The following is a 22,654-nucleotide window of genomic DNA, read 5'->3' as shown; positions in this document are numbered from 1 at the left end:
GGGGGAACAGACAAGCAATTATAGCACAGTTGGTAGGAGTTATAATGGAGGGGGGACAGGCAACCGTGGGTACCAAGTAGCCCAGAATCCAGAAAAGGACATGGCGGGGGCGGGGACGGGCCGGTGGAAGGAGCATGAGCCCAGGTCCCAGGCTCTGCCTCCAGTTGCTAATCCCAGGATCCTCTGAATCTCCTTGGCCTGTTTCTCGCGTGAGGCGGCAGAGAACTCGCCGCCTGTTTAGTCTCTCCCCAGCAAGATCCGGCCGCTCCCCGGTGAGAGCTCCAGACCCTTGCCTGGGTGGCTGCAGGCTTTGCTTCCATAGGAGGACGTGACAAGGTGGGTGGCAGTGGCTCAGGCATGAAGCCACCCCCCGACCCCACTTGGGGCCTCTTGGGGCTCTGGAATTTGTCAGGACCAAGGACATCTCCAGGGGCCTGACCGCTCTAGGTGAACACCAGGGCAGAGTCCCACAGAGCCATCTCGCCACACAGAGCACAGTGCCAGCAACAGCGCCCGAGATAGAGCAGCCCTGCGCCGGCCGAGGGCTCTGTGCCTTGCACACCCTTCTCAGGCTTTATACCTCAGGATGCCTCTGCGAGGTGAACTTCGTTATCCCCTCTCCACATACAAGGACACGGAGGCTGAGAGCACAACTCATGAGTACCAGGGCCGGGCGGGGTCCAGGGGTGCCTGGCCTAAAGCTATGGACCCGAGCCCTCACTGTTCTCCCACTTTTCAGTCACAGCTCCAGCTGGATCCCACTTCCCCCAGGACTCTTAGAACCGAAAGGCTAGAGGAGACCAGGTCAATAATTTCCTTTGTAGCACTTTAGCGCTCCAAGGTCATTACAAGCGATTCCAGACCTCTCGTTTCACAGGGGAGGAAAGGCGCTCGCAGTGATGTGTGCCACGTGCACCCATGCATTAGGGGTCACCAACGTGCTGGTGGCAGAAGCAAAGCTCTCCGGCTCCCGGGCCACACCTGTTTCCTCTGCGCCACTGCTGCCTTTTGCCACTCGGGCTCTGCTGTTTGCTCTTGGATTGAGCTCCGGTTCCTCATAAAAGTGACGTCTGCAGAGAAGACAGCCGATGTCAGGCGCTCACCACCCTCCCGCGGTCCTTTCCCCGAATCCTCGGGGAGCCTCCAGGCTGCTCGGGGTCTTAGCTCACAGGGACCCCTCAGAGCCATTGCCGCCCTAGCTGCGGACACAGCCAGGAACAGCCCAGTGTGGTCAGTGCTGTGAAGGGGAGCACATGGCGCCCAGCCTGGGCACCAGGAAAGGCAGCAAGGAGCGGCCAGAGGAGAGGAGGGGAGGCAAGAAATGATCTCTTGGTCAGTGGCCCCCCAGCAGCAGCAGGAAGGGCAAGAGCAGTGCAGCCAGGGCCTTAAACACCCTAGTCTCGTGTGCCGGAGCAGGGACCCTCTGTGCAGCCTCCCGACAGGCGCTGTCCAGCTTCCATGCTCCGGACCTTGGCCTAACCCTCTGCTGGTGCCACTCCCCCTTTTGAGATGTCCCCAGCCTAGACCATTGTTTTCCTTAAGTCATCAGGCCCTTGGACACACATAAAATTCTGTCATAGACCCTCTGACACTCTTCTCTCTTGGCTTCACTAGAGGGTGGAAGGGGCTGCTGCCTCCTCACGCTGCAGATGGGGAAGAAGAGGGGTCGCCAGGTCACTCCAACAACTTTTTGCAAAGCAATGGCCACGGGGCTCTAGTGCAGCTCTAAGAAAGTTTCAGCTGGTCCAAGGAGTGTCCTCCAGCCAAAAATGCCCGTTATGTGAGCCACATGCCCTGCAGGAAAGGGCATGCACTGCGTCAGCTGGGCTCAGTCACTGGCCGAGAGCAGCCAGGCAAGTTGAGATTTCAGGGCGAGTGTTCAATACCTACGGGGTCAGCTGGGGCAGCAGGGGCCCTAGGCTTAGCCATTGCCATGGCCTCTGTGGCATGGCTCCCTGAGTGTCCTGACTCACTTTTAGAATTGGGGTAAGGGTACTAGGCATCTGTTATATTGTCCTCACCCATTCGACCTCAGCCAAAACTGAGACAGAAAATGTCCCGGGCTTCCCTGGTGGCGCAGTGGTTGAGAGTCTGCCTGTCAGTGCAGGGGACGCGGGTTCGTGCCCCGGTCCGGGAAGATCCCACGTGCCGCGGAGCGGCTGGGCCCGTGAGCCATGGCCACTGAGCCTGCGCGTCTGGAGCCTGTGCTCTGCAACGGGAGAGGCCACAGCAGTGAGAGGCCCGCGTACCGCAAAAAAAAAAAAAAGAAACCCCGACTCCAGGCCCAGCTCTGCCTTTACTTCCCTGCATCCCTCTCCTCCCTGGGCCTCAGTCTCTCCTCCACACAAGCAGGAGCGCCTTGACTCTGAAGTCCCTCCCAGTCCAGGCTGCCAGGACTCTGTTCCTTTCCTTCTTCTCTCCCTCCTGTTCCTGCTCCTCTCCGGGATGGGAGCGTGCACGCGTGCACGTGTACATGTGCATGTGTGTGTGAGTGTGCAACTGTGTGTGTAGTGGGGTCAGGGAAAGGGAGGGAGGCCTGCAGAAGACGGAGCTGGCAGTAAGGGGAAAAGGCGGGCCAGGACTTTATGTGCCAATGGGGCTCAGAGCTTTCTCATTGGCCAGTGGCGCTTGGGGCTGTTTAATCATTAAAGGAAAGGAATGAAACCAGGAGTGCCTCAAAGTCCAGCCTGGTGGTGGCTGACTAGTAGATGAGCGTGGAGCTGGCAGCAATGGGGCCTGGAGCTTCGGGAAATGGGGTCAGCACTGCGACAGTTCCACGCTCAGCACCGGGTCCTGGAGGCAGCCTGCATGCCTACGACATCGCGGTCCTGGTCGTTTACTTTGTCTTTGTCATTGGCGTGGGGATCTGGGTGAGTAGCTCGGAGGTTGGGGGTGGGCAGGGGAGGCAAAGGCAGGCTCTCTTCGATGGCTGGTCATGGAGCTGGGGGCAGGGGTGGGCAGAAGGAAGGCATGTCCAGGAAGCACAGGGGCTGATGTGGAAGGACCTTAAGGGATCATCCTCTCCAACCCCTCCATTTTAGAGATGGGCAACTGAGGCCCAGAGAGGGGTGTGACCTGCCAGAGCTCACACAGCGAGTCCCCATCTCCCGCCCGACTCCCTGTCCCTGTGCATCTGCTCCTTTGGCCCCACGCATCCCTGGCCTCCCCGCATCCCATTCCTGCCCTCTTCCACATGCCAGCATCCCCAGCTATGCGAATGCTTGACTCCTGGACCCACCACACCTTCCACCAGATGGTGCCTTGGCAAGGAGCCGTGCTTTCTAAAGGAGCTGGGCTGCGCGTCTCAAGGCAAGGGAGCCAGGCAGATCCCAACATGCTTCTGTTCTCCACTGCTCACCAGAGCCTCAATGCCCTGGACGGGCGCCAGGCTTGGAGGTCGGGGAGCTCTGAGTTCAGATGTCAACTCCAACAGGTAGGGCCGCATGGCCCTGGGAACATACGGAGCCTTAGTTTTCTTATCTGGACAATGAGAGTATAAAGGTCTATGAGGTAAAGTGACCCTGGCCATTTAGGAGCGTGACACATTTAAGGACCTGGCACAGCGCCCAGCACACAGCCTGCAGCAGTAAATGACCGCCGTTATCTCTGCAGCATTCGAGGGAAACGCCAGCGCCTCTAGACTCCACTGTGAGGCAGAGAGTGCTTGGAGCCCCAGGTGGTCACTTATGAGGCTGTGGCAAGGTCAAGAACCATCTCTGGCCTCAGTCTCCCCATCCGTAAAGTGGGATGAACTGTCCCTGCTTCCCAGGGTGTGTGAGGAAGAGATGGGCAAACAGAGGCTCGCTGGCTCCCGGGAGGTGGACAGCCATGCAAAGCAGAAACTCCCCTGTGACTTTGGACACGTTGCTTCCCATTAGACGACCTCCATTTCCCCACCTGTAACGTAACTTATTTCTGTTCATCTGTCCTCCCCAAGGACCAGAGGTGGCACAGGAAAGTCCAAGCAAAGTCTTGACAAGCAGCAAGCCCTGCACACCAGTCATGCCCTAGTGACTAACCTGTCACTTTCTCTTGGGGGAAGAGAAGCTTCTTTCAACTTCCCTCTCCCTTCCCCTCCTTCAGGTATTTCTCTTGTCTGCAGACCCGATCAGATGCCTGGCTTCAGCATCCAATAAGGGCTTTAACCGGCTGCCCTGTACTCACCCCCTGCATCCGAGAGAGTTCTTTCATCCCCCACCCCCTTTCAGTCTTCAGAGTAATTCCTCAAATAGGCCACTACTGACCACCTCCCAGTGCAGGAGGGGGTTTGCGCCAGGGTCATGGGTGGACCTCAGTGGTGCGGTCTGACATCAGGCCGGAGCAGGAGACGCCCCCAGAAGAGTCCTGCCTCTGTCTGGGGACCGAGTGCTTTGCAGCCTCCCAGTCCCCCGAGTGGGAGTCCGGCTGGGCGGAGGGGACAAGGCAGTCTCCCTGCCACGGTAGCCTGCGGATGAGACCCCAACTCATTTCCTGAAGCTACGTTTGGACAGGGACGGGGGAGCAGGATAGGACAAAAGAGTGCACAATGGCAATAATCTGTGCACATGAACAGCACCGTACATTCATGAGGGCATTTCACTCACACACACACACACACACACACACACACACACAAACACACACCCCATTAGCTCCTTTGTTCTTCACACCAGCCCTGGGTGATGAGCAGGGAGGCCCAGAGAGGGGAGCTGACGCCCCCAAAGCCACGTAGCTTAAAGATGGAGAACGCTTCAGCCGCAGTTCCCACCCCCTGTGTTCCCACAGTGCCTGCCTCGAGGGGCAGGGAATCTGGGGCAGAGGGCAGAGCCTGGGGGAGGCTCGGGAAATCCTCACTCTTGCCATTTCCTTTCCAGTCGTCCATCCGTGCCAGCCGAGGGACCATTGGCGGCTACTTCCTGGCGGGAAGGTCCATAAGCTGGTGGCCAGTGAGTCGACCCTCCTCCCGCCCCTCCCCCCATGTCCCAGCTCCCACCTCACCTACTCCTGCCTGGACCAAGGCTACAGCCCCCAAGGGGGTTCCTGGCTCTGGGCTCCTTCTCTCTGGTCCAGAGGCACCAGGCAACCTGAGAGACCTTGCAAACCCTCAGCTGGGACCTGCGTGCCCTGGGCGCCTCCTAAGTGTGGGTCCCACGCCGGACACTGGACCTACAGAGCCCACGCAGAGTGTTCCCGTCCCAGAGGAGCTCAAGGCTGGGCGGGGCAGACAGACTCCTAAACAGCCTGATGGCTGCGGAGCTGGAGGGCAGCATGGGGCCTGCGAATGTCTGGGGGAGGACTCTAACCTCCAGACAGTGGAAGTGGGATTAGGAAAGGTTTTCTCGGGAAAGTGACACATAAATACTAAAGAGCAGTTAAGTGAGGGAAATCCTAGAGGCAAAATCCCACCCCCCACGGGAACTGGTCCTTTGAACCCCAGTCCCTCCCATCAGGCCTCCCCACTTGTTCCTTTTGGTCCTCAAAGCTAACTTCCTCTTCCTGAAATAGGACGGAGGGAGGTGAGGCCTGCTTCCAAACTAACAGCGGAGTCCTCAGCCCCAGGGGCCACTGAAGCTGGCACAAGCCCAGGCACGCACGCCTCACACGTGGCGTGTGAGTGCACACACGCACACGCACCCACACACCACTGGCCCTCTGCACGTCCCTGTCTTTGTTCTTGCCACCCTCGCTGCCCACCGCTGGCGACAGACTCACCAAAGAGCAGAGGAACCCAGGAAGCCTGCAGGGTTCTCTGGAAGGTTCAGGTGTCTGGGACAGGGAGAGGTGAGGAGAAAAGGAGCATGACAGGGCTTCCCTGGTGGCGCCGTGGTTGAAAGTCCACCTGCCAATGCAGGGGACACGGGTTCGTGCCCTGGTCCGGGAAGATCCCACATGCCACGGAGCGGCTGGGCCCGTGAGCCATGTGCTCCGCACATGGGAGCCTGTGCTCCGCAACGGGAGAGGCCACAACAGTGAGAGGCCCGTGTACCGCAAAAAAAAAAAAAAAAAAAAAAAAAAAGGAGCATGGCAGACTCCCCCGGGATGCAGGGGGCTGTGGGCCTGGCAGCTCACAGGGATGGGGACAGGCTCGCTGGTGCCGTCAGACACCCCTCATCAGAAGAATGAAAACCCCTCGGAGGCCTTTCTGATCACCTGGTCCCCCCACCCCACCCCCAAATCACAGCCCTGGAAACGAGTCATTGGGAGGCACAGAACTGGGACAGGTAAGGTCTCCTCTGGTCCATCCAGGAGAACCAGTAGGGGGCCGGCCTGGACGGTCAGTCCTGCGGAGAGCAGAGCTCTGGGGTGTGAGGAAACCCGAGGCCTCCGAGCAGGAGGGGGTGCCCCAGAGATGGTGACAGAGCGGGACGTGGGCCTGTGCACGTGGGAGAGAGGACGTGGCGGTGCCCTCGCCAGGGGGACGGGGCTGTGAGCTGAGCCGCCTACACTGAGAGCTCTCTGCTGTGACTGAGTGATCCAGCCCAGCCTGCAGCATCCCCAGGACCCCCTAAGAGAGGGAGGGAGTGGTTGTGTGCACGTGTTGTGTGCACGCGGGGGCAGGGGTGTGGCTGAAAGTCCGCAGGAACATCAGGCCTATTGTTATCTCTGTGCCTTTGCACTGTGCTGCCTATTCTCTGAATGTCCCGGCGCTTTCCCTTCTTCTCACTTTCTACTGCCCAGCCCCACAATTTTATTAAGGTGACACAGGGTACAAGACTGGCTCTTCCCCTCCAGCTCCCGTCTAACAACAACAGATAACACTAATGAACACTTACTAAGACCTAGCGCCCTTCAAGCAGTGATTACAGGAGGCAGATGGCCGGAGTTGCAATCCTCATTTCGACTCTCACTTATCAGTTCTGGAACTTGAGCGAGTTATTTGCCTGTGCCTCAGTTTCCCCGAGTAGAATGGGGATAATGGCAGAACTCTCTTCGTGGGGTTGTCGTGAGGAGTTGGTGAGTTAATATATTTAGAACGGAAGCAGGCACTTGGCCATGCCGTTCGAGTACTGACGGCTGTGACTGTGGACATCATCTATCTAACTGGCATTGCCTCCTGTTGCCTCAGAGTAGCTGGCTGCCTCCTGGAGAAAAATTAACTGGGGGGGTGGCCTGGGCTGTGCTCAACCCCGTGGCTCCTCCCACTGCCTGGCCCTGCCCTGGGACCTGCCGGAACCGGGTGGCAGAGGGCCTCCCCCATCCCTCTCGTGGGGGACTCCCCTTCTCCCTTCAGCTTCCTTCTCTCTGGAGGCCCTTAGATCCATGGCCCCAGAGCAGAGCTTTATCCTCCCTACATGGACCCTGCTTCCCATGGCTTTTCTTCTTTCCCACTTTGCCTCTCCCTCACTGGGTGGCCTGGAGCCAGTGACTTCACTTCTCCTAACATTAACTCCTTCCTTTGTAAAGTGGAAAGATGAATACCCATCCCTCCAAATACTTGTGGAGATTAAGTGTATTAGTGCCTATAAAATGCCTAGCACATTGCCTGGCATACAGTAAGTGCCTAATAAACGCAGTTCCATTCCTCTTCTCATTGCTCCCCCACTGCATCTCCTCCCTCTGATCTCACGTTCCCTGAGTTCAGGTTCTGCTCTCTCTCTGCCTCTTTCCCGGATCCTGAAGCCCACAGTCCTGACTACAGATCGATTCCAATGAAAGCTGACCTCTGACCCTTGGCCCCACTTGTGCCTTGCAGATCGGAGCATCTCTGATGTCCAGCAATGTGGGCAGCGGTTTGTTCATCGGCCTGGCTGGGACAGGGGCCGCTGGAGGCCTTGCTGTGGGTGGCTTTGAGTGGAATGTAAGGAAGTTGGCCTGGAGGATTCTCATGGATAAAGGGGGTCTTAACCCACCCCACCCCACCCCATCCCCGGCCTTAGTGCTAAGAGGAACCTCAGAGGTGCTTGGGGAAGATGCACCCATTTTACAGATGAGGAAACCAAAGCCTGGAGGACCTCATCAGAGGTCACACAGGACTGAGATCAGGCCTCTGGTCCCTTACCTCCCTGCCCAGGGCTCTCCTCTGCGCAGACCACCCCTCCACCTGCATCTAGGACATGGATCCCTTTTTCTCCCCACTCTCCAAGGCAACCTGGCTGCTTCTGGCCCTCGGCTGGATCTTTGTCCCCGTGTACATCGCAGCTGGTGTGGTCACAATGCCGCAGTACCTGAAGAAGCGATTCGGGGGCCAGAGGATCCAGGTGTATATGTCTGTCCTTTCTCTCATCCTCTACATCTTCACCAAGATTTCAGTGAGTACCTGCTCCCGTGTGGCCATCACGTCTCTCTGAAAATGCTTAGGAGAGGGCATAGCTTGTTGCTGGATGGATGAATGCATGCATGGTTAGAAGAGGAAGGATAATAGAAAAGGAGGATAAATCCACACCCCTGGGCTTCCCTGGTGGCGCAGTGGTTGAGAGTCCGCCTGCCGATGCAGGGGACACGGGTTCGTGCCCCGGTCCAGGAGGATCCCGCATGCCGCAGAGCGGCTGGGCCCGTGAGCCATGGCCGCTGAGCCTGCGCGTCCGGAGCCTGTGCTCCGCAACAGGAGAGGCTGCGGCGGTGAGGCCCGCGTTCCGCAAAAAAAAAAACACACACAAAAAAACACATGTACTATACAGGATTTGTATACTGAAAACTACCCAATGCTGGTGAATGAAATAAAACAAAATCTAAATAAATGGAGAGACATACTGTGTTCACGGATTGGCAGATTCAACACAGTAAACATGTCAATTCTTTCCAAATTGATAAACAGGTTTAATGAAATTCCTATCAAAATCACAGCAAGAGTTTTTTGTAAACATAGATAAGATTATTCTCAAATTTATACAGAGAGGCAAAGGAACTAGAATAGCTAAAACAAATTTGAAAAAGAAAATAAAGTGGGAGGGATCAGTCTACCCAATTTCAAGACAAATACCTACAGTTATCAAGACTGTGTAGGGGCTGGGCTTCCCTGGTGGCGCAGTGGTTGAGAGTCCGCCTGCCGATGCAGGGGACACGGGTTCGTGCCCCGGTCCGGGAAGATCCCACATGCCGCGGAGCGGCTGGGCCCGTGAGCCATGGCCACTGGGCCTGCGCGTCCGGAGCCTGTGCTCCGCAACGGGAGAGGCCACAACAGTGAGAGGCCCGTGTACCCCCCCCCAAAAAAAAACCACACCCCTTCCTCACGTGCTCCTCCTCAGCAGTAGGGTAATTAGAGATGAATGATAAATGTTTGTTGAGTGAATGAGAGTCCCTCTATCCAGAGAAGTCACAATCGAGAATTCGTTCACTCATTTATCTTGCCATTAATTGATTCATCATTCAGCACGGAGCATTAATTGCCTAGAATGTTACCATTAGAAAAGACCTATTCTTCCTCTGTTGACCTAAACTCAGAAGACAAACCCAGGTCAAAAGATTTGCCCAGGTCCACACAGAGCACTAGCTCTGGGGCTGGAACTAACGTTTGGGTTCTGTGGCCCAGCTGAGGCCTCCTGAGGCTTTGTCACGTAGTAGCCCTCGTCATGGGTCACGAAACGCTCATGTAAAGGGACCAGCAAGCATGCCCTGAAGGGAACTGGATCATTCGGGTTTGCCAGGTCCAGGGCTGGAAACATTACAGCCTCTTGTTCCATCAATGCTTGTAAATAACCCTAAATCAGCTCAGGCAAAGGCTGCGACCCCACGTCCTCCAATAAACCCAAACATGTGGGTGTCCAGGACCTGTGTCATCTGCACTGGGGCGCCTGCCCGTCAGGTCAGCCGCGGGCCCATCTGGCAGCTGAGTGGGCCGGCGCTCCTTCAGGGAGCCGTCAGGGAGCCCCTAGGTTCCCACCTTCTCCCCCAGTGGCCTCTTCCCCCACCCCCCGACCCCAGCTCCTGTCTCACTTCCTCAGTGTGCCGCTTCACCCCTTCCCCGCCAGCACATGACCTTGGCAGTGCTGCCGGATCACACGGTTCTCAGGCTCAGAGCTGTCCGCGGTGCTCCTCTGCTTCACAGTCTCCACGGCGCCTCAGGGTTTGTAGGCCAAGCCCGTCCTCCTGAGCACGGCACGTAAGGCTCATCTTCATCGCACCATGAGGGCCGACAGCACCTGGTATTGCTGAGCAGGAAGGTGACGTACACTGGTGACCACACAGAAGGCCTTGGGTGACCTGGACTCCTGGGTCGCTGTCTCTGCAGACTGACATCTTCTCTGGAGCCCTCTTCATCCAGATGGCCTTGGGCTGGAACCTTTACCTCTCCACTGTGATCCTGCTGGTGGTGACGGCCGTCTATACCATCACAGGTAGGGCCGAGGGGAGGTCACGTCGGGTGCAGGTGCCAGGAGCAGAGACAGGGACAGGTGGAGAGGGAAGTGCCGGATGACAGGGACACAGAGGTCCAGGGAGGAACAGAGTGAAAACTGACCGGGAGAGTGAGAAAGAGAAACTGGAGGGAACAAAGAGAGAGGCAGACAGAGATGCAGAGTCAGAGGAAAAGGCGGAAAGACTCAGTGCATCACAGACACTGTGCACGTGGGAAAGAGAAAAGGGGAGACAGGAAGGGCAGAAACAGGAGGAAATAGAGCCATCCCGAGAGAGAGCCAGGGAAGGAGATACAGAGGAAGACCGACAGCAGGGAATAGGGTGGAGGTCGGGGGACTGTGACTCGGACTAGAGTCACCACGGGCTGCTCCAGACAAGAGCCACAAGCATGCCTTCTCCCGTCTCCTGCAGAGCCCCTCACAGAGGCCTGGGCTCCCGGGACACAGGCTCCGGCAGACTTCCTCCTGGCTGAGGGGGCCTGGAAAGATGGGGGAGCTTAAATGGACATTGGGGTGGGGAGGGAGGCAGGCCTCCCGGTGGAGCTAACAGCACAGGAAAGGAAAAGACTTGGGATATTACCAAACAACAGCCAGAGGCCGTGGGGACAGAAGGAGAGGGACCTGAGGGCCTGTGGCTGTACCAGCCTCCGCCTTCTGGGCGGGCCCACGGAGCACGAGGGGCGGGGAAGGCAGTGGCCAGAGTCCATCCGCTGAGGGCTCCCTGTGTTCTCTGGTCTCCCCAGCGCGGCCCAGCACAGGGCGGGCACCCTGAGAGGAACCCCCTGCTGGTGCTGATGAACCCTCTCCTTTGGTCCCCAGGGGGCCTCACGGCCGTGATCTACACAGACACTCTGCAGACGGTGATCATGGTGGGGGGAGCCCTGGTCCTCATGTTTCTGGGTAAGGAAGAGTCCTGAATACATCCCACCCTCCCCTGTCAACTCCTCTCTGATCTCTCTCTGGCTGTCACCACCACGGTCTGATCAGAACTTTGCAGAGCACAGAGCCATGTCCCGGCTCCAGGCCAGGGCACCCAACAGCAGGATTCTCTCTACTCCACAACAGGGTCTTGAGCCTGAGTGCCACTCGGTCTCTCATTCCCAAGTCCCATATGAGTTCCGAGCTCAGGGGTCCCACACACGACTGGGATCCAGTGAGCTGGGGCATGTGACAGACCCAGTGGGGCCTCAGGGCTGTTTCACTCGCAGTGGTCTCTCCCTGCAGGCTTTCAAGAGGTGGGCTGGTACCCAGGCCTGGAGCAGAGGTACAGGCAGGCCATCCCTAATGTCACAGTCCCCAACACCACCTGTCACCTCCCCCGGCCCGACGCCTTCCACATGCTCCGGGACCCTGTGAGCGGGGACATCCCTTGGCCAGGCCTCATTTTCGGGCTCACGGTGCTGGCCACGTGGTGCTGGTGCACCGACCAGGTGATGCCCTGACCAAGCTTGGCCCAGCCCGCCACAAACTGGGGTGGCTCCTGCGGGCAAACTGGGCATGTGGATGCACAGAGGGCTGGGACCGGTTCGGGAACAGGTATGGGGCACCGTCCCCACGCTGGGGCTCGCAGGAGCCGAGCGGAACCCGAGCAGGCCCGACTGGCGCTCCTGCGCTGCTGTCTTTTCAGGTCATTGTGCAGAGGTCTCTCTCCGCCAAGAGTCTGTCCCACGCCAAGGGGGGCTCCGTGCTGGGGGGCTACCTGAAGATCCTTCCCATGTTCTTTATCGTCATGCCTGGCATGATCAGCCGGGCCCTGTACCCAGGTAAGAGCTAATCTCCCTCCGGGCAAAGTTGGCCCAGAGCAAGGGCCACACACTTTCTATTAAGAACACATAGTAAGGGCTTCCCTGGCTGCGCAGTGGTTAAGAATCTGCCTGCCAATGCAGGGGACACGGGTTCGAGCCCTGGTCTGGGAAGATCCCACATGCCACCGAGCAACTAAGCCCGTGCGCCACAATTACTGAGCCCGTGAGCCACAGCTACTGAGCCCGCGTGCCACAACTACTGAAGCCCACGCGCCTAGAGCCCGTGCTCTGCAACAGGAGAAGCCACCACAATGAGAAGCTCACGCACCGCAACGAAGATTAGCCCCTGCTCACCCGCAACTAAAAAGAAAGCCTGCGCGCAGCAACGAAGACCAAACGCAGCCAAAGATAAATAAATAAATAAATGTATATTAAAAAAAAGAACACATAGTAAGTTCGTTAGACTTTGTGGGCCAAACATACAGTATGTGTATCAGTAGAAGAAATTTGTATCTGAATGTCATTTTAACGTCCTGCTTTCTCTCTATAAAGGAAAGACCAATTGAGGCATTCATGGTCCCTTGCAAGGATATTTGCCTTTTATTAAGATATAAGGCCTAAAACCCAGAGGGGTCTATCAGGTTTTGCAGGGTAGTATGTGGTTGAGAAGTCTACCAGACATTCCGAAATCCCAGGACCCAACCTCCACCTGCCCTTTGACCCTCTAGACGCTGACTCCCTCCACTCACCAGTGAACACTTTCCTATGGGGTCAGAAAGCAGGTACTGGGCCAGCCAGAGAAGGCACGGGATGGTTTAGCTCTGACTGCCATCACTTCTTCTGCAGATGAAGTGGGCTGCGTGGACCCTGACATCTGCCAAAGAATCTGCGGGGCCCGCGTGGGATGTTCCAACATTGCCTACCCCAAGCTGGTCATGGCTCTCATGCCCATGGGTAAGTCCCATCCCCCCACACCACGCTGCACACCAGCTTTCCAGCCTCATCCCACCCCCACTGCCCAAGAGGGATCGCATTTGGATGGTCGTAGATGGGAAGAGAAAATGAAAACATTCACCTCCGCACCCCCGTTCCTAATACACACACACACACACACACACACACACACACACACACACACACACACTTTTCACAAGCATCTGTAGGGCACTACTCTGTGCCCTGGCTCTGGACATACAGAGATAAAAGGCAGGCCCCTGCTCTCGAGCTTAATGCAGTCTGCAGGGTACCCAAGCAGAAGGCACAATACAGTGGAACCAGTGTGGGGACACGGTGGGGCTGAGGGAGCCCTAAGGAGACACCTGACCCACTTTGGAGGAATGTGGAGGAAGATTTCCCAGAGGAGAGGAAATGGAGCTGAGTGCTGGGGAGCATCTCAGGCAGACAAAGGCGGAGGGGCGTGGGAAATGTCATTCCAGGGATGAGGGCCCGTATGTGCAAAGGCCCAGGTATGAGAGAGTGTCAAGTCTGAACTGAAAGTCGCCAGTGTGGGCTCAGATGCAGCAGGAATGAAGACCACCTTCGTGGGGAGGACTTGGTGGCCACGCCTCACTGTGCAGCGTGACCTTTACTCTGAGGGCAGTGGAGGGTCACTGGGGGTTTCAGGCCAGCGTGCATGACTGGATGTGTGCTTCAGAAGGATCACTCTGCACGGAGAGCTCGGCTTAGGGGGAGGCAGGGAGATAGGTCCTCAGGGATTTTCAGTGGTCAAGGCAGTAGTGGTGGCTTGGACCAGGTCAGTGTCTTTAGGGATGGACAGAAAGGGTTTAGGTGATATTTGTGAGATAGAATTGGCAGGACTTGATGACTGATTGTGTTTGAGGGACAAGAAAGACAGAGGGGTCCAAACAGGGCTTGCAGGTCTTGAGTTTACAATGATATTGAGACTGGGGACATAGAAAGAAAGGCAGGTTTATGGAGGGAAATTGAGTTATTCCCTCCCTCCAGTGGAACAAGAAATGAATCAAAGAAATAGTGGAGATGGTGGTGGAGGCCCAGTTAGGACAGAGCAGCCAGAGAGGGACTGGCTGAGGGAGGTGGGGTAGGAGGGAGGCAGAGGAAGGGGTCCAGAGTAACTTGAGCATATCATATCATTAACCAAAGGAAGAAGCAGGGGCCCCAGAGGAAGATGCTGGCCTAGATCTGGGACACTTGGAGTCATCCAGGGAGGCGTGCAGGAGGTGGTTAAATATTTGGACTGAGGGGAAAGAGGACTGAGGTGGGGCTGGCCAGGGAGTTGTGTTTCTAGATGCTTCCGCATCAGAATCATAGAGACTTGAGATACCAGTGGGCCCCGCCCTCCCTTGTTACAGGTTGAAAACAGGCCCAGAAAGGGTCAGAACTAGTCCAAAGATCACACAGCTAGTTCCTTGCAGAACCAGGAAACAAACCCATGGCTTCTGCCTGTGGAAAACAGTATGGAGATTTCTCAAAAAACTAAAAGTATAACTACCATAAGACCCAGCAATGCCACTCCTGTGAGTATAGATATAAAAAAAACCCCAAAAACACTAATTCAAAAAGATACACGCACCCCAATGTTTATAGCAGCACTATTTATAATTGCCAAGATATGGAAGTAACCTAAGTGTCCGTCAACAGATGAATGAATAAAGATGGTGTATATATACACAATGGAGTATTACTCAGCCATAAAAAGAATGAAATTTTGCTATTTGCAGCAACGTGGATGGACTTGGAGGGCATTATGTTAAATGAAATAAGTCAGACAGAGAAAGACAAATACTATATAATATCACTTATATGTGGACTCTAAAAAACCCAACAAACTAGTGAATATTACAAAAAAAGAAGCAGACTCAGATATAGGGAAGGAACTAGTGGTTCCTGGAGGGGGAGGACATTGGGGTGGGGGACTGAGAGGCACAAGTTATTGGGTGTAAGATAGGCTCAAAGATGTACTGTAGGAAATGGGGAATATGGCCAATGTGTTGTAGTAACTGAAAATGGAAAGTAACCTTTAAAATTTGTATTAAAAATTAAAATAAATAAATAATTAATTAAAATAAAACCTTCAAAAAGTTCCAGGGATTCTGCCTCCCAAGCTGGGGCTTTAGCCTGGTATCATAGCATCATTGAAAAAGGTTCAAAACACTGAAAAAAACCACTCAATAATTAATAGTCACCCTCCTCCCTACCAGGGCCCACTAACCAAGTGTCTACAAGGTTTAAAACCCAGACCGAGATGTCCAGTCTGCAGAGAACCTTAAAGATCAGCTAGTCTCACATCCCTTAATAGTGCAGATGAGGAAACTGAGGCTCAGGGAGGACAGATGACTCGGCCAAGGCCACAGGGGGCGGCAGAGGTAGAGTGTGGCCAGAGCCCGGCCTCTAGTGCTGTGGGTCTCAGGATTCCTGGTTGGGCACCTCATTCAACACCGTCCCCACCCCTTTCCCGCCCCTAAACTCGTGCTTCTGCTGGATGCTGGCAGCCTCCATGGTTGCTGGCAGAGCTGGCCTTCACGGGCCAGCTGTCCACAGAGACCTCATCTCTCCCCAGGTCTGCGGGGCCTGATGATCGCAGTGATCATGGCCGCCCTCATGAGCTCACTCACCTCCATCTTCAACAGCAGCAGTACCCTGTTTGCCATTGACGTGTGGCAGCACTTCCGCAGAAAGGCAACAGAGCAGGAGCTGATGGTGGTGGGCAGGTGCGCTGGCCCATCCTTCCGGAGCACCCCCTCCCTGTAGGCAAAACCCCTCTCCCCTCTCCTCCCTGCCCTGGGTTACCCGAAGGAGATACGGCTGGATCTGGGCCCTGCACTGGCAGTCAGAGCCCCTGGTTCCTAGCGCCAACTTTCTACAGGACCTCAGGTGAGTTCCTCCCCAGCTCTGGACCACTCCCCTCCCTCCAGAATAAGGAGAAAAAAAATCTCTTCCCTGCCTGTTCAATTTTATCTTGGAACTGATCAAGAGGGTAAATGAGAGAAGCTGACAAAGCATTGACTCAATGAAAGATGAACTGTATAGATGGAAAGACGTTAGCAAGCAGCTCGCCCCCAGTGTCTTCCAGACCAGCTCTGGATGTCATCCCCGGATAACAGAAAGACTCCTTCAGTCTCACCCCGAGCACGCGTCCTGCATTATACCTTTGTGCTGCTGACACAGGGGCGACTTATATGGTCCTGCCCTGAGGGTGCACACAGTTTAATGAGAAAATCAGAAACATGTAATACAGTGAGGGGCCCGCATCGATGGAGGTGTTCATAGGAAGGTTGTCTCCAAAGGATGCAGGGCTTTGAACGCTCGGCTGAAATTTGAACTTTATCTCATAGGTATTCATTTTACGCCTTTCAAAATATAACTTGGTGGCTATTTTTTCTTTTTCTCCCTGGGTTGGGCATTTATAGTTTGCACAAAGTTAAGAGGCCCTTTCTGAACTCTTTGCTTCATAATTTAAGGCTCTGTAACTCAGGTTTCTGGACTAACGTGTTCATTCTCTACTTGAGTTTAGATAACTTGCTCTTTTCCATCTCCCTGCCTTTGCATTCACTGTTCCTTCCATCACGATGCCTTCTGCCCACGGCTGCCATGGGTCCCTACGGTCCGCTCCTCTGTGCATCCCAGCCCTATGCACAGGGACTGACCATCAAAGGATCTGAGCACAGGACAGATTGTACAAAGAGGTGGGGGCTAAGAGGGGAGCGAACGGCAGGTAGCTCCTGCAGTTTAGCTGCTGCTCTAGTGTGGCCTGAGAGAGAGAAAATGGGAGGGAAAGGAGAGAAGAGGACAGGTGTGCAGAATCCTTTTATCTCTTTGCTCACCTGCCAAGTCTTACTGCACCTGATTGCATCAGTCAGTGAGGTTTGGGCACCATCTCCTGGCAATATGCATCATTGCACCCAACACACCCAAGAAGAGTTTTTCAACCAGGGGCCATTTACTCAGGTGGGTGGTGAAGGGGAAAGGAATGGATTTCTTCCGGAAAGCAGATGGGCTACACACTTTCAAAGGGATTTTTAAAATTTGGGGTTTTTTGGATTCTGTAATTCTGATATTCTGGGATTTTAAGAGTCTAACTTTCTGGAATCTTTGCCTTTGTGATCCTGTCTTCTCTGATTCAGCGTTCCCCTCCTTTCTCCCTTCCTGGTTCCCGTACATCACCTTCACCTGCCCCGCTGCCATGCCGCTCCGAGCGCTCTTCACGTGCCCTGCTCTCTCCCGGCAGAGTGTTTGTGGTGTTCCTCGTCGTCGTCAGCATCCTCTGGGTCCCCATCATCCAAAGCTCCAACAGCGGGCAGCTCTTCGACTACATCCAGTCTGTCACCAGCTACCTGGCCCCACCCATCACTGCCCTCTTCCTGCTGGCCATCTTCTGCAAGAGGGTCACAGAGCCTGTGAGTGCAGCAGTGCACCTGTCTCTCCCAGAACACCAGAGGGTCAGGAGAGCTAGTCTGTCCATAACCTGGACTTGCCCCCTCCAGGCTTCCGTCTCCCCAGCCATAGCATCGGGTCTAGATTTATTCATTCACTCAGCAAACATGAATCAATCTCACTAGGGAGGCTCCAGGGATGCAACGGTTTCCAAAGTTCACATAGGTCTGCCGTCACTGGGCCAGCGGGAGGAAAGAGGTTTCGATATGCAATAAGAGCAAAGTATGATAGCTGCCATGAGAGCAAAGAGCAGGAACACATGACCTATGGGACGCCTGGGAGGGGGGGGTCACAAAGGGACTTGTGAGCTGAGATCTGAAGGATTAATGGGAGAGGAAAGAATCTTCCCGACATGAGGAACAGTGTGTGTAAAAGCAAGCAGACGGGAAGCTCTCTAACACGGCAGGGCTCTCTACATGTCGGCAAAATAACAGCAACGAGGATGATGAAACAAAGTGTGAGCTCACAGGGGTGCCTGCACATGTGCCACTTATGAAACTGCACGGAAATGTGACAGACCCTGGGAGGTACCAGGAGGGTAACCCTGGTCACTCCCCAGGATAGCCTAGAAAAGACAGGCCCAAATTGCTGGCTGTACCTTGGGGAGGTAAGGAGCATCATGGACGTGATTGTACAGGGGCCACGTGAGAGCCCAGGGTCATCATAAGGGCGATCATAGAAGCCCCTCCCCCAGTGGAGTAGTTAAGCCAGGCCTCTGCTGGGTCTACTGTTTGCAGAGCTCGAGTCCCCCTGCTGATAACTAGACTGCACGGCAGGACTCGGTTGAATTCTGGAGGTTTCTATTCATTCCAGAATTTTTGAAAATATAAGCCTTCTTATACTTGGGGAACAGGTAGAGGTTAGGGTCCAACAGTGCTACAGAGAAGATACAGGACGTGCCAGAGCTTTCCTTTAAAAATAAAAAAGGAGGAGTTCTAATTCTGATTTCTGATTTCTGATAACAGAAAGCTGGGGAGGAAGATCCTGGCTTTCCCTGCTGATTACAAAAGCAAATTCCATTCTAGTTGAATATTAAGCACCTACCCTTAGTACTTATTAATTTGCTTATCATTGCATGTGAGTGAGGTCGAGTCACTGCTTCAGTCATTGTTCTGCAGCGCAGCCTAGTCTGACCTTTTCCAATAAACTGCTCTGCCTGCCTTTAGGTTAAGACAAAGCCTCGGCATTCATGGGGAACTTACTCAGGCAGACTTGCAAACGCGGTGGCAAACCAAACCGTGGCTTTTAGCTTCCTGGGGCTTCCCCGCTGGATCCCACCCCTGACTGCCCTCTCTCCGCAGGGAGCCTTTTGGGGCCTCATATTTGGCCTGGTGGTGGGGCTTCTGCGCATGACCCTGGAGTTCTCGTACCCAGCCCCAGCCTGTGGGGAGGCAGACCCGAGGCCGGCCGTGCTGAAAGACTTCCACTACCTCTACTTTGCGCTCCTCCTCTGTGGGCTCACGGCCATCGTCATCGTCACTGTCAGCCTCTGCACAACCCCCATCCCTGAGGAAAAGGCAAGTGGAGTGTTCAGAACAAGGCCGCCCCCAAATGTTCCCCTACCCACAGTGCCTGGACTTCCACCATCGACTCTTACTCCACTGAGTTGAGATCACAGATGGCTGGGGACGGTGAGCTCCTTGGGCTGTTAATTCCCAAGTGAAAAGTAATTCATTCAGTTGGAAAATTACTCAGCGGGCACCTACTCTGTGCCAGGCACTGTACTGGGCTTACAAAGATGAATGGTCCCTGCCAGCAACTGCCCGTGGGGAGCAGGGATGGGGAGTGGGGGAGGAAGACCCCAACACCAACAGTTACTCTCCCAAGAGAAGGTACAGAAGGCCCAAGCTCAAAGGGTACAGCGGAGGGCAGAGGAGAGGTAGTCACCCCTGGGGGGAGGGGAGGGTCCCCGACAATGTCACTTGAGTTGGACCTTGAAGAAACAGGTTTATGAGAAAAGAAACAGTCTAGCAGAGTAAGAGCTCGATCTGAAGCCCTCACCGCTCCCACGCTGATGGCTTTACCAGTCCTCAGACACTGATGCTCAGTCTTTTGAGAACTTTTTTCTTTAGAGCAGAAGGGTATTACTTTGCTCAGGCTGCCATAACAAAGTACAGCAGGGTGAGTGGCTTAAATGACAGGAATTTATTTCCTCGCAGATCTGGAGGCCAGGAGTCAAGGGTTTGGTCAGGTTGCTTCCTCTGAGGCCTCTCTCCTTAGCTCATAGGTGGCCATCTTCTCTCTGTCTTCACGTGGTCTTTCCCCTGTGCCTGTCTGTGTCCAAATCTCCTCTTCTAAGGGCACCAGTCACATTGGTATCCTTAGGGCCCACTCATCAGACCTCATTTAACCTTAATCACCTCTTTAAAGACCCTCTCTCCGAATACAGTTACACTCTGAAGTGCGGGGGTGGGGGTAGGATTTCAACATATGAATTTGGGGGGAACAGTATTCAGCCCGTAAGAGAGCCCATGCCAGAAGCTGGTCCTTGAAACACTGGGTGGAAATAATTAATAACACTCCTTACCTTTAGAGTTCGCAAAATGACCTATACGCTTAGTGTCACGGATTCCTACAAACAAGCAGTGTATTCACAGGTGAACCAAGAGACTGACTTCCCCAGGGGCTCACCCCTGAAGTGGTCTCCCCCACCGCTTGATCCTTCAGTGTCCCCATTGTCTGCTGTCTCATTCCCACACTGAAGTCCTTCCCAGTTAAAAATCCCCTCCCTGGCTCCCGTTCTCCTCCAGGTACAATTGTCTCCCTCTCTGACCCTCAACAGCAAACTTTGTGAAGAGTGGTGTCCATCGCCAGCCTCCACTTCCCCCTCATCTACTCCTCGACCCGCTGAGTCGGGCTGGTGTCCCAGTGCCCTCCAGCATTGCTCACACCAACATTCCCAACAACCTTGTTCCTGGTCACTTCTCCATCTTCATCTCAAGCGAACTCTGAAGAGAACCAGACACTACTGCCCACATCCTGCATCTTGGAGACCTCTCTTCTGCTCACTGTATATTTTTCTACCCTTCTGGCTGCTCCTCTGTCATCTTCATGGGATTTTCTTCCTGCCCCTTAAATATCATTGTTCCGTAGGGATCCGTGGACGTCTCCGCTGTGAGGCCCTCCGGGCTCTTCAAGCTCCTGCTGTGTGTGTGTGTGTGTGTGTGTGTGTGTGTGTGTGTGTGTGTGTGTGTGTGAGAATGACCACGCCCCCGCCCCCAGGCTTTCTCTCTCACTCTCTCTCACTCCCACCATCACCAAGCCCAGTCGTCCTCCTGCCGGCTCGAGCTCCATGAGGGGCCCCGCTACCCATCTGAAGGTCCAGGGCTGCCCTGAGAGCCACAGCGGCTGCCTCCAGTCAGTCACCACGGCCTGCAGCTCTCACTCCTCAACCTTGGGGCTGCCCCCCACCCCGTGACCTCAAATGCTCATTGTTTCTGGTTCCACTTTTGCAACTGTCTCCAGGCTGGATCTCATCAGTTCACTCCGGGAGATCTTCCTAAAGCCCAGAACTGAGCCTCTTCCCTCTGCTTCCCGCGTGCGGTGACTCTCCACGGCCTACTAGCTTCACGTAGTCTCAGCTTCTCAGCCTGACCTCGGGAGCTGCTGCTGTGGGCCGCCTGCCTCCCTGTGTCCGGCCTTGCGTCTCCCTGCCCGTGAGCTGCGGGAGGTCAGGGGCCCAGCCTGACCCGCGGTGTTTTCGGCCCCCGGCACGAGCCCCGTATGGAACAGGTGCAGGGAGTTCAGATTTTCCAAGGACGGGGCAGTCGGGCCTCAGAGGCAGGCCTCGTCCCCTGTGCTCCTTGCTTGTTCTCCTCGCTGCTCTGCCGGCCTCCCGGGAAGGGGTGTCCTCTCTTTCTACAGCCCGACTTCCTTCCAAAGGTCCCTGAGCCGAGGCTGTTTGCTCTCCTCCAGCTCGCTCGCCTGACGTGGTGGACACGGCACGGTCCTCACTCTGAGCTGAAGAGGGAGGCGCGGGAGAGCACAGCAGGGACAGCGGACATGCCTTCTGGGGAGGGTCCTACAGGGGCCAGAGGGACAGAGAACCCCAGGCACGGCCAGGAACAGCCTGCAGGTAGGCTGAGGGCACATGGGGGGAGCAGTGGGGATGGACACCAGGTCATGGGTCCCAAAGACCCCATCAGGGGGGTCACTGGGGATGGGGTCTCTAAGGGATTCCCCAAAATATCACCCCTCCTCCCTTCCCAGATGGCTATGAAACGAGTAAGGCAGATGAGAGCTGAACTATTGCCCTCATGACTGATAAAGCACAGCACGAGGATTTGGTTTATATCACTGTGAAGTGCGCTTCCTCACGCTGAGCCGCTCGGTCCTCAGGCGGGGCACGCGCTCCGAACTGGTTGAACTGTGTTCGTTATCCTCGCCCCTTAACACCCCTCTCCCTGCAACACGGGGATGCTTCCGCTAGATGACGGTTTGGGGGTTCAGCGTGGCACCCCAGCTCAGCGCCCAGCCTGCGGCTTGCACCCGGGCTAAGCTGACTGTTCCGCCTGCCTCTGCCCCCTTCCGTGCGCCTCATTCCTTTCTTGCGTTTTTCACCGTCTCTGTCCCGGCCCTGCCCTCTCGTCATCTCCTTTCTCCAAGCTCGCCCTGCCGCCCCCCTGCCTTCCTCCCCTCTGACTTCTGTCCCTCAGCCCCACGCAGGTCCTGGGGACAGCTGCTCTGGGGCTGGCTGTGTGGGCTCTCGCGGGCCCCGGAGCAAGCGCTGAGCCCCGCGGAGAAGGCCGCGCTGGAGCAGAAACTGACCAGCATCGAGGAGGAGCCGCTCTGGAGAAGCGTCTGCAACATCAACGCCGTCCTCCTGCTGGCCGTCAACATCTTCCTCTGGGGCTACTTTGCGTGACTCTGCAGGCCTGGTATCAGCCACGGCAGGTTAAACACAGCCAGGCCCGGCCGGCCGGAGACAGGCTCCCTTCCCACCTCGCTGTCCACACTGAGCCCTCAGAGGCTGAGACTGCAGGAACCCCCAAAGAGCACCCCATCCAGCCAGTACACTGGAGGGTGGAGCCAGGAGGCGCAGAGAGGGCGCTGGGTCTGCTCAGGCCACACAGCAGGACTCGCACTGGGTCGCCTGACTCCAACTCTTGTCCACTACAGTACCTTTCACTCCTACCTCAAAAACACTATTTCTGGCTTCTAGTGAGTCTGTCCAGGAGCTTGTACTCTACATGTGTCATGAGGTCAAAAAAGTGGAAGATACAAGAA

At 55.5% G+C, this 22,654-nt stretch overlaps 1 protein-coding gene across 1 annotated transcript; it reads left to right on the top strand.

Moving 5' to 3' along the window:
* Positions 1–2,691: 2,691 nt before the first annotated feature.
* On the top strand, positions 2,692–22,542 carry SLC5A9 (solute carrier family 5 member 9). Its single transcript, XM_004273890.3, has 14 exons — positions 2,692–2,870; positions 4,854–4,925; positions 7,673–7,777; positions 8,064–8,228; positions 10,148–10,253; positions 11,091–11,171; positions 11,496–11,701; positions 11,899–12,034; positions 12,863–12,970; positions 15,555–15,705; positions 17,223–17,391; positions 18,730–18,945; positions 21,344–21,503; positions 22,084–22,542. The coding sequence occupies exons 1-14, from the start codon at positions 2,709–2,711 to the stop codon at positions 22,290–22,292; spliced, it is 2,046 nt and encodes a 681-aa protein (XP_004273938.1). The 5' UTR covers positions 2,692–2,708; the 3' UTR covers positions 22,293–22,542.
* Positions 22,543–22,654: the final 112 nt, after the last annotated feature.

The sequence above is a fragment of the Orcinus orca genome, chromosome 1 (genome assembly GCF_937001465.1).
Source record: "Orcinus orca chromosome 1, mOrcOrc1.1, whole genome shotgun sequence".
In the NCBI taxonomy this organism is placed as follows: Eukaryota; Metazoa; Chordata; class Mammalia; order Artiodactyla; family Delphinidae; genus Orcinus; species Orcinus orca.
The sequence above is the reverse complement of the archived record's forward strand: the minus strand, read 5'-3'. Positions and strand labels throughout refer to the sequence as shown.

Excerpts from the sequence above, each read along its gene's own strand:
- SLC5A9 (XM_004273890.3), top strand. The coding sequence starts at position 2,709 with ATGAGCGTGGAGCTGGCAGCAATGGGGCCTGGAGCTTCGGGAAATGGG. Across the intron at positions 8,229-10,147 it reads ACATCTTCACCAAGATTTCA|ACTGACATCTTCTCTGGAGC; the intron begins GTGAGTACCTGC and ends CTGTCTCTGCAG. Across the intron at positions 21,504-22,083 it reads CGGCCAGGAACAGCCTGCAG|CCCCACGCAGGTCCTGGGGA; the intron begins GTAGGCTGAGGG and ends TCTGTCCCTCAG.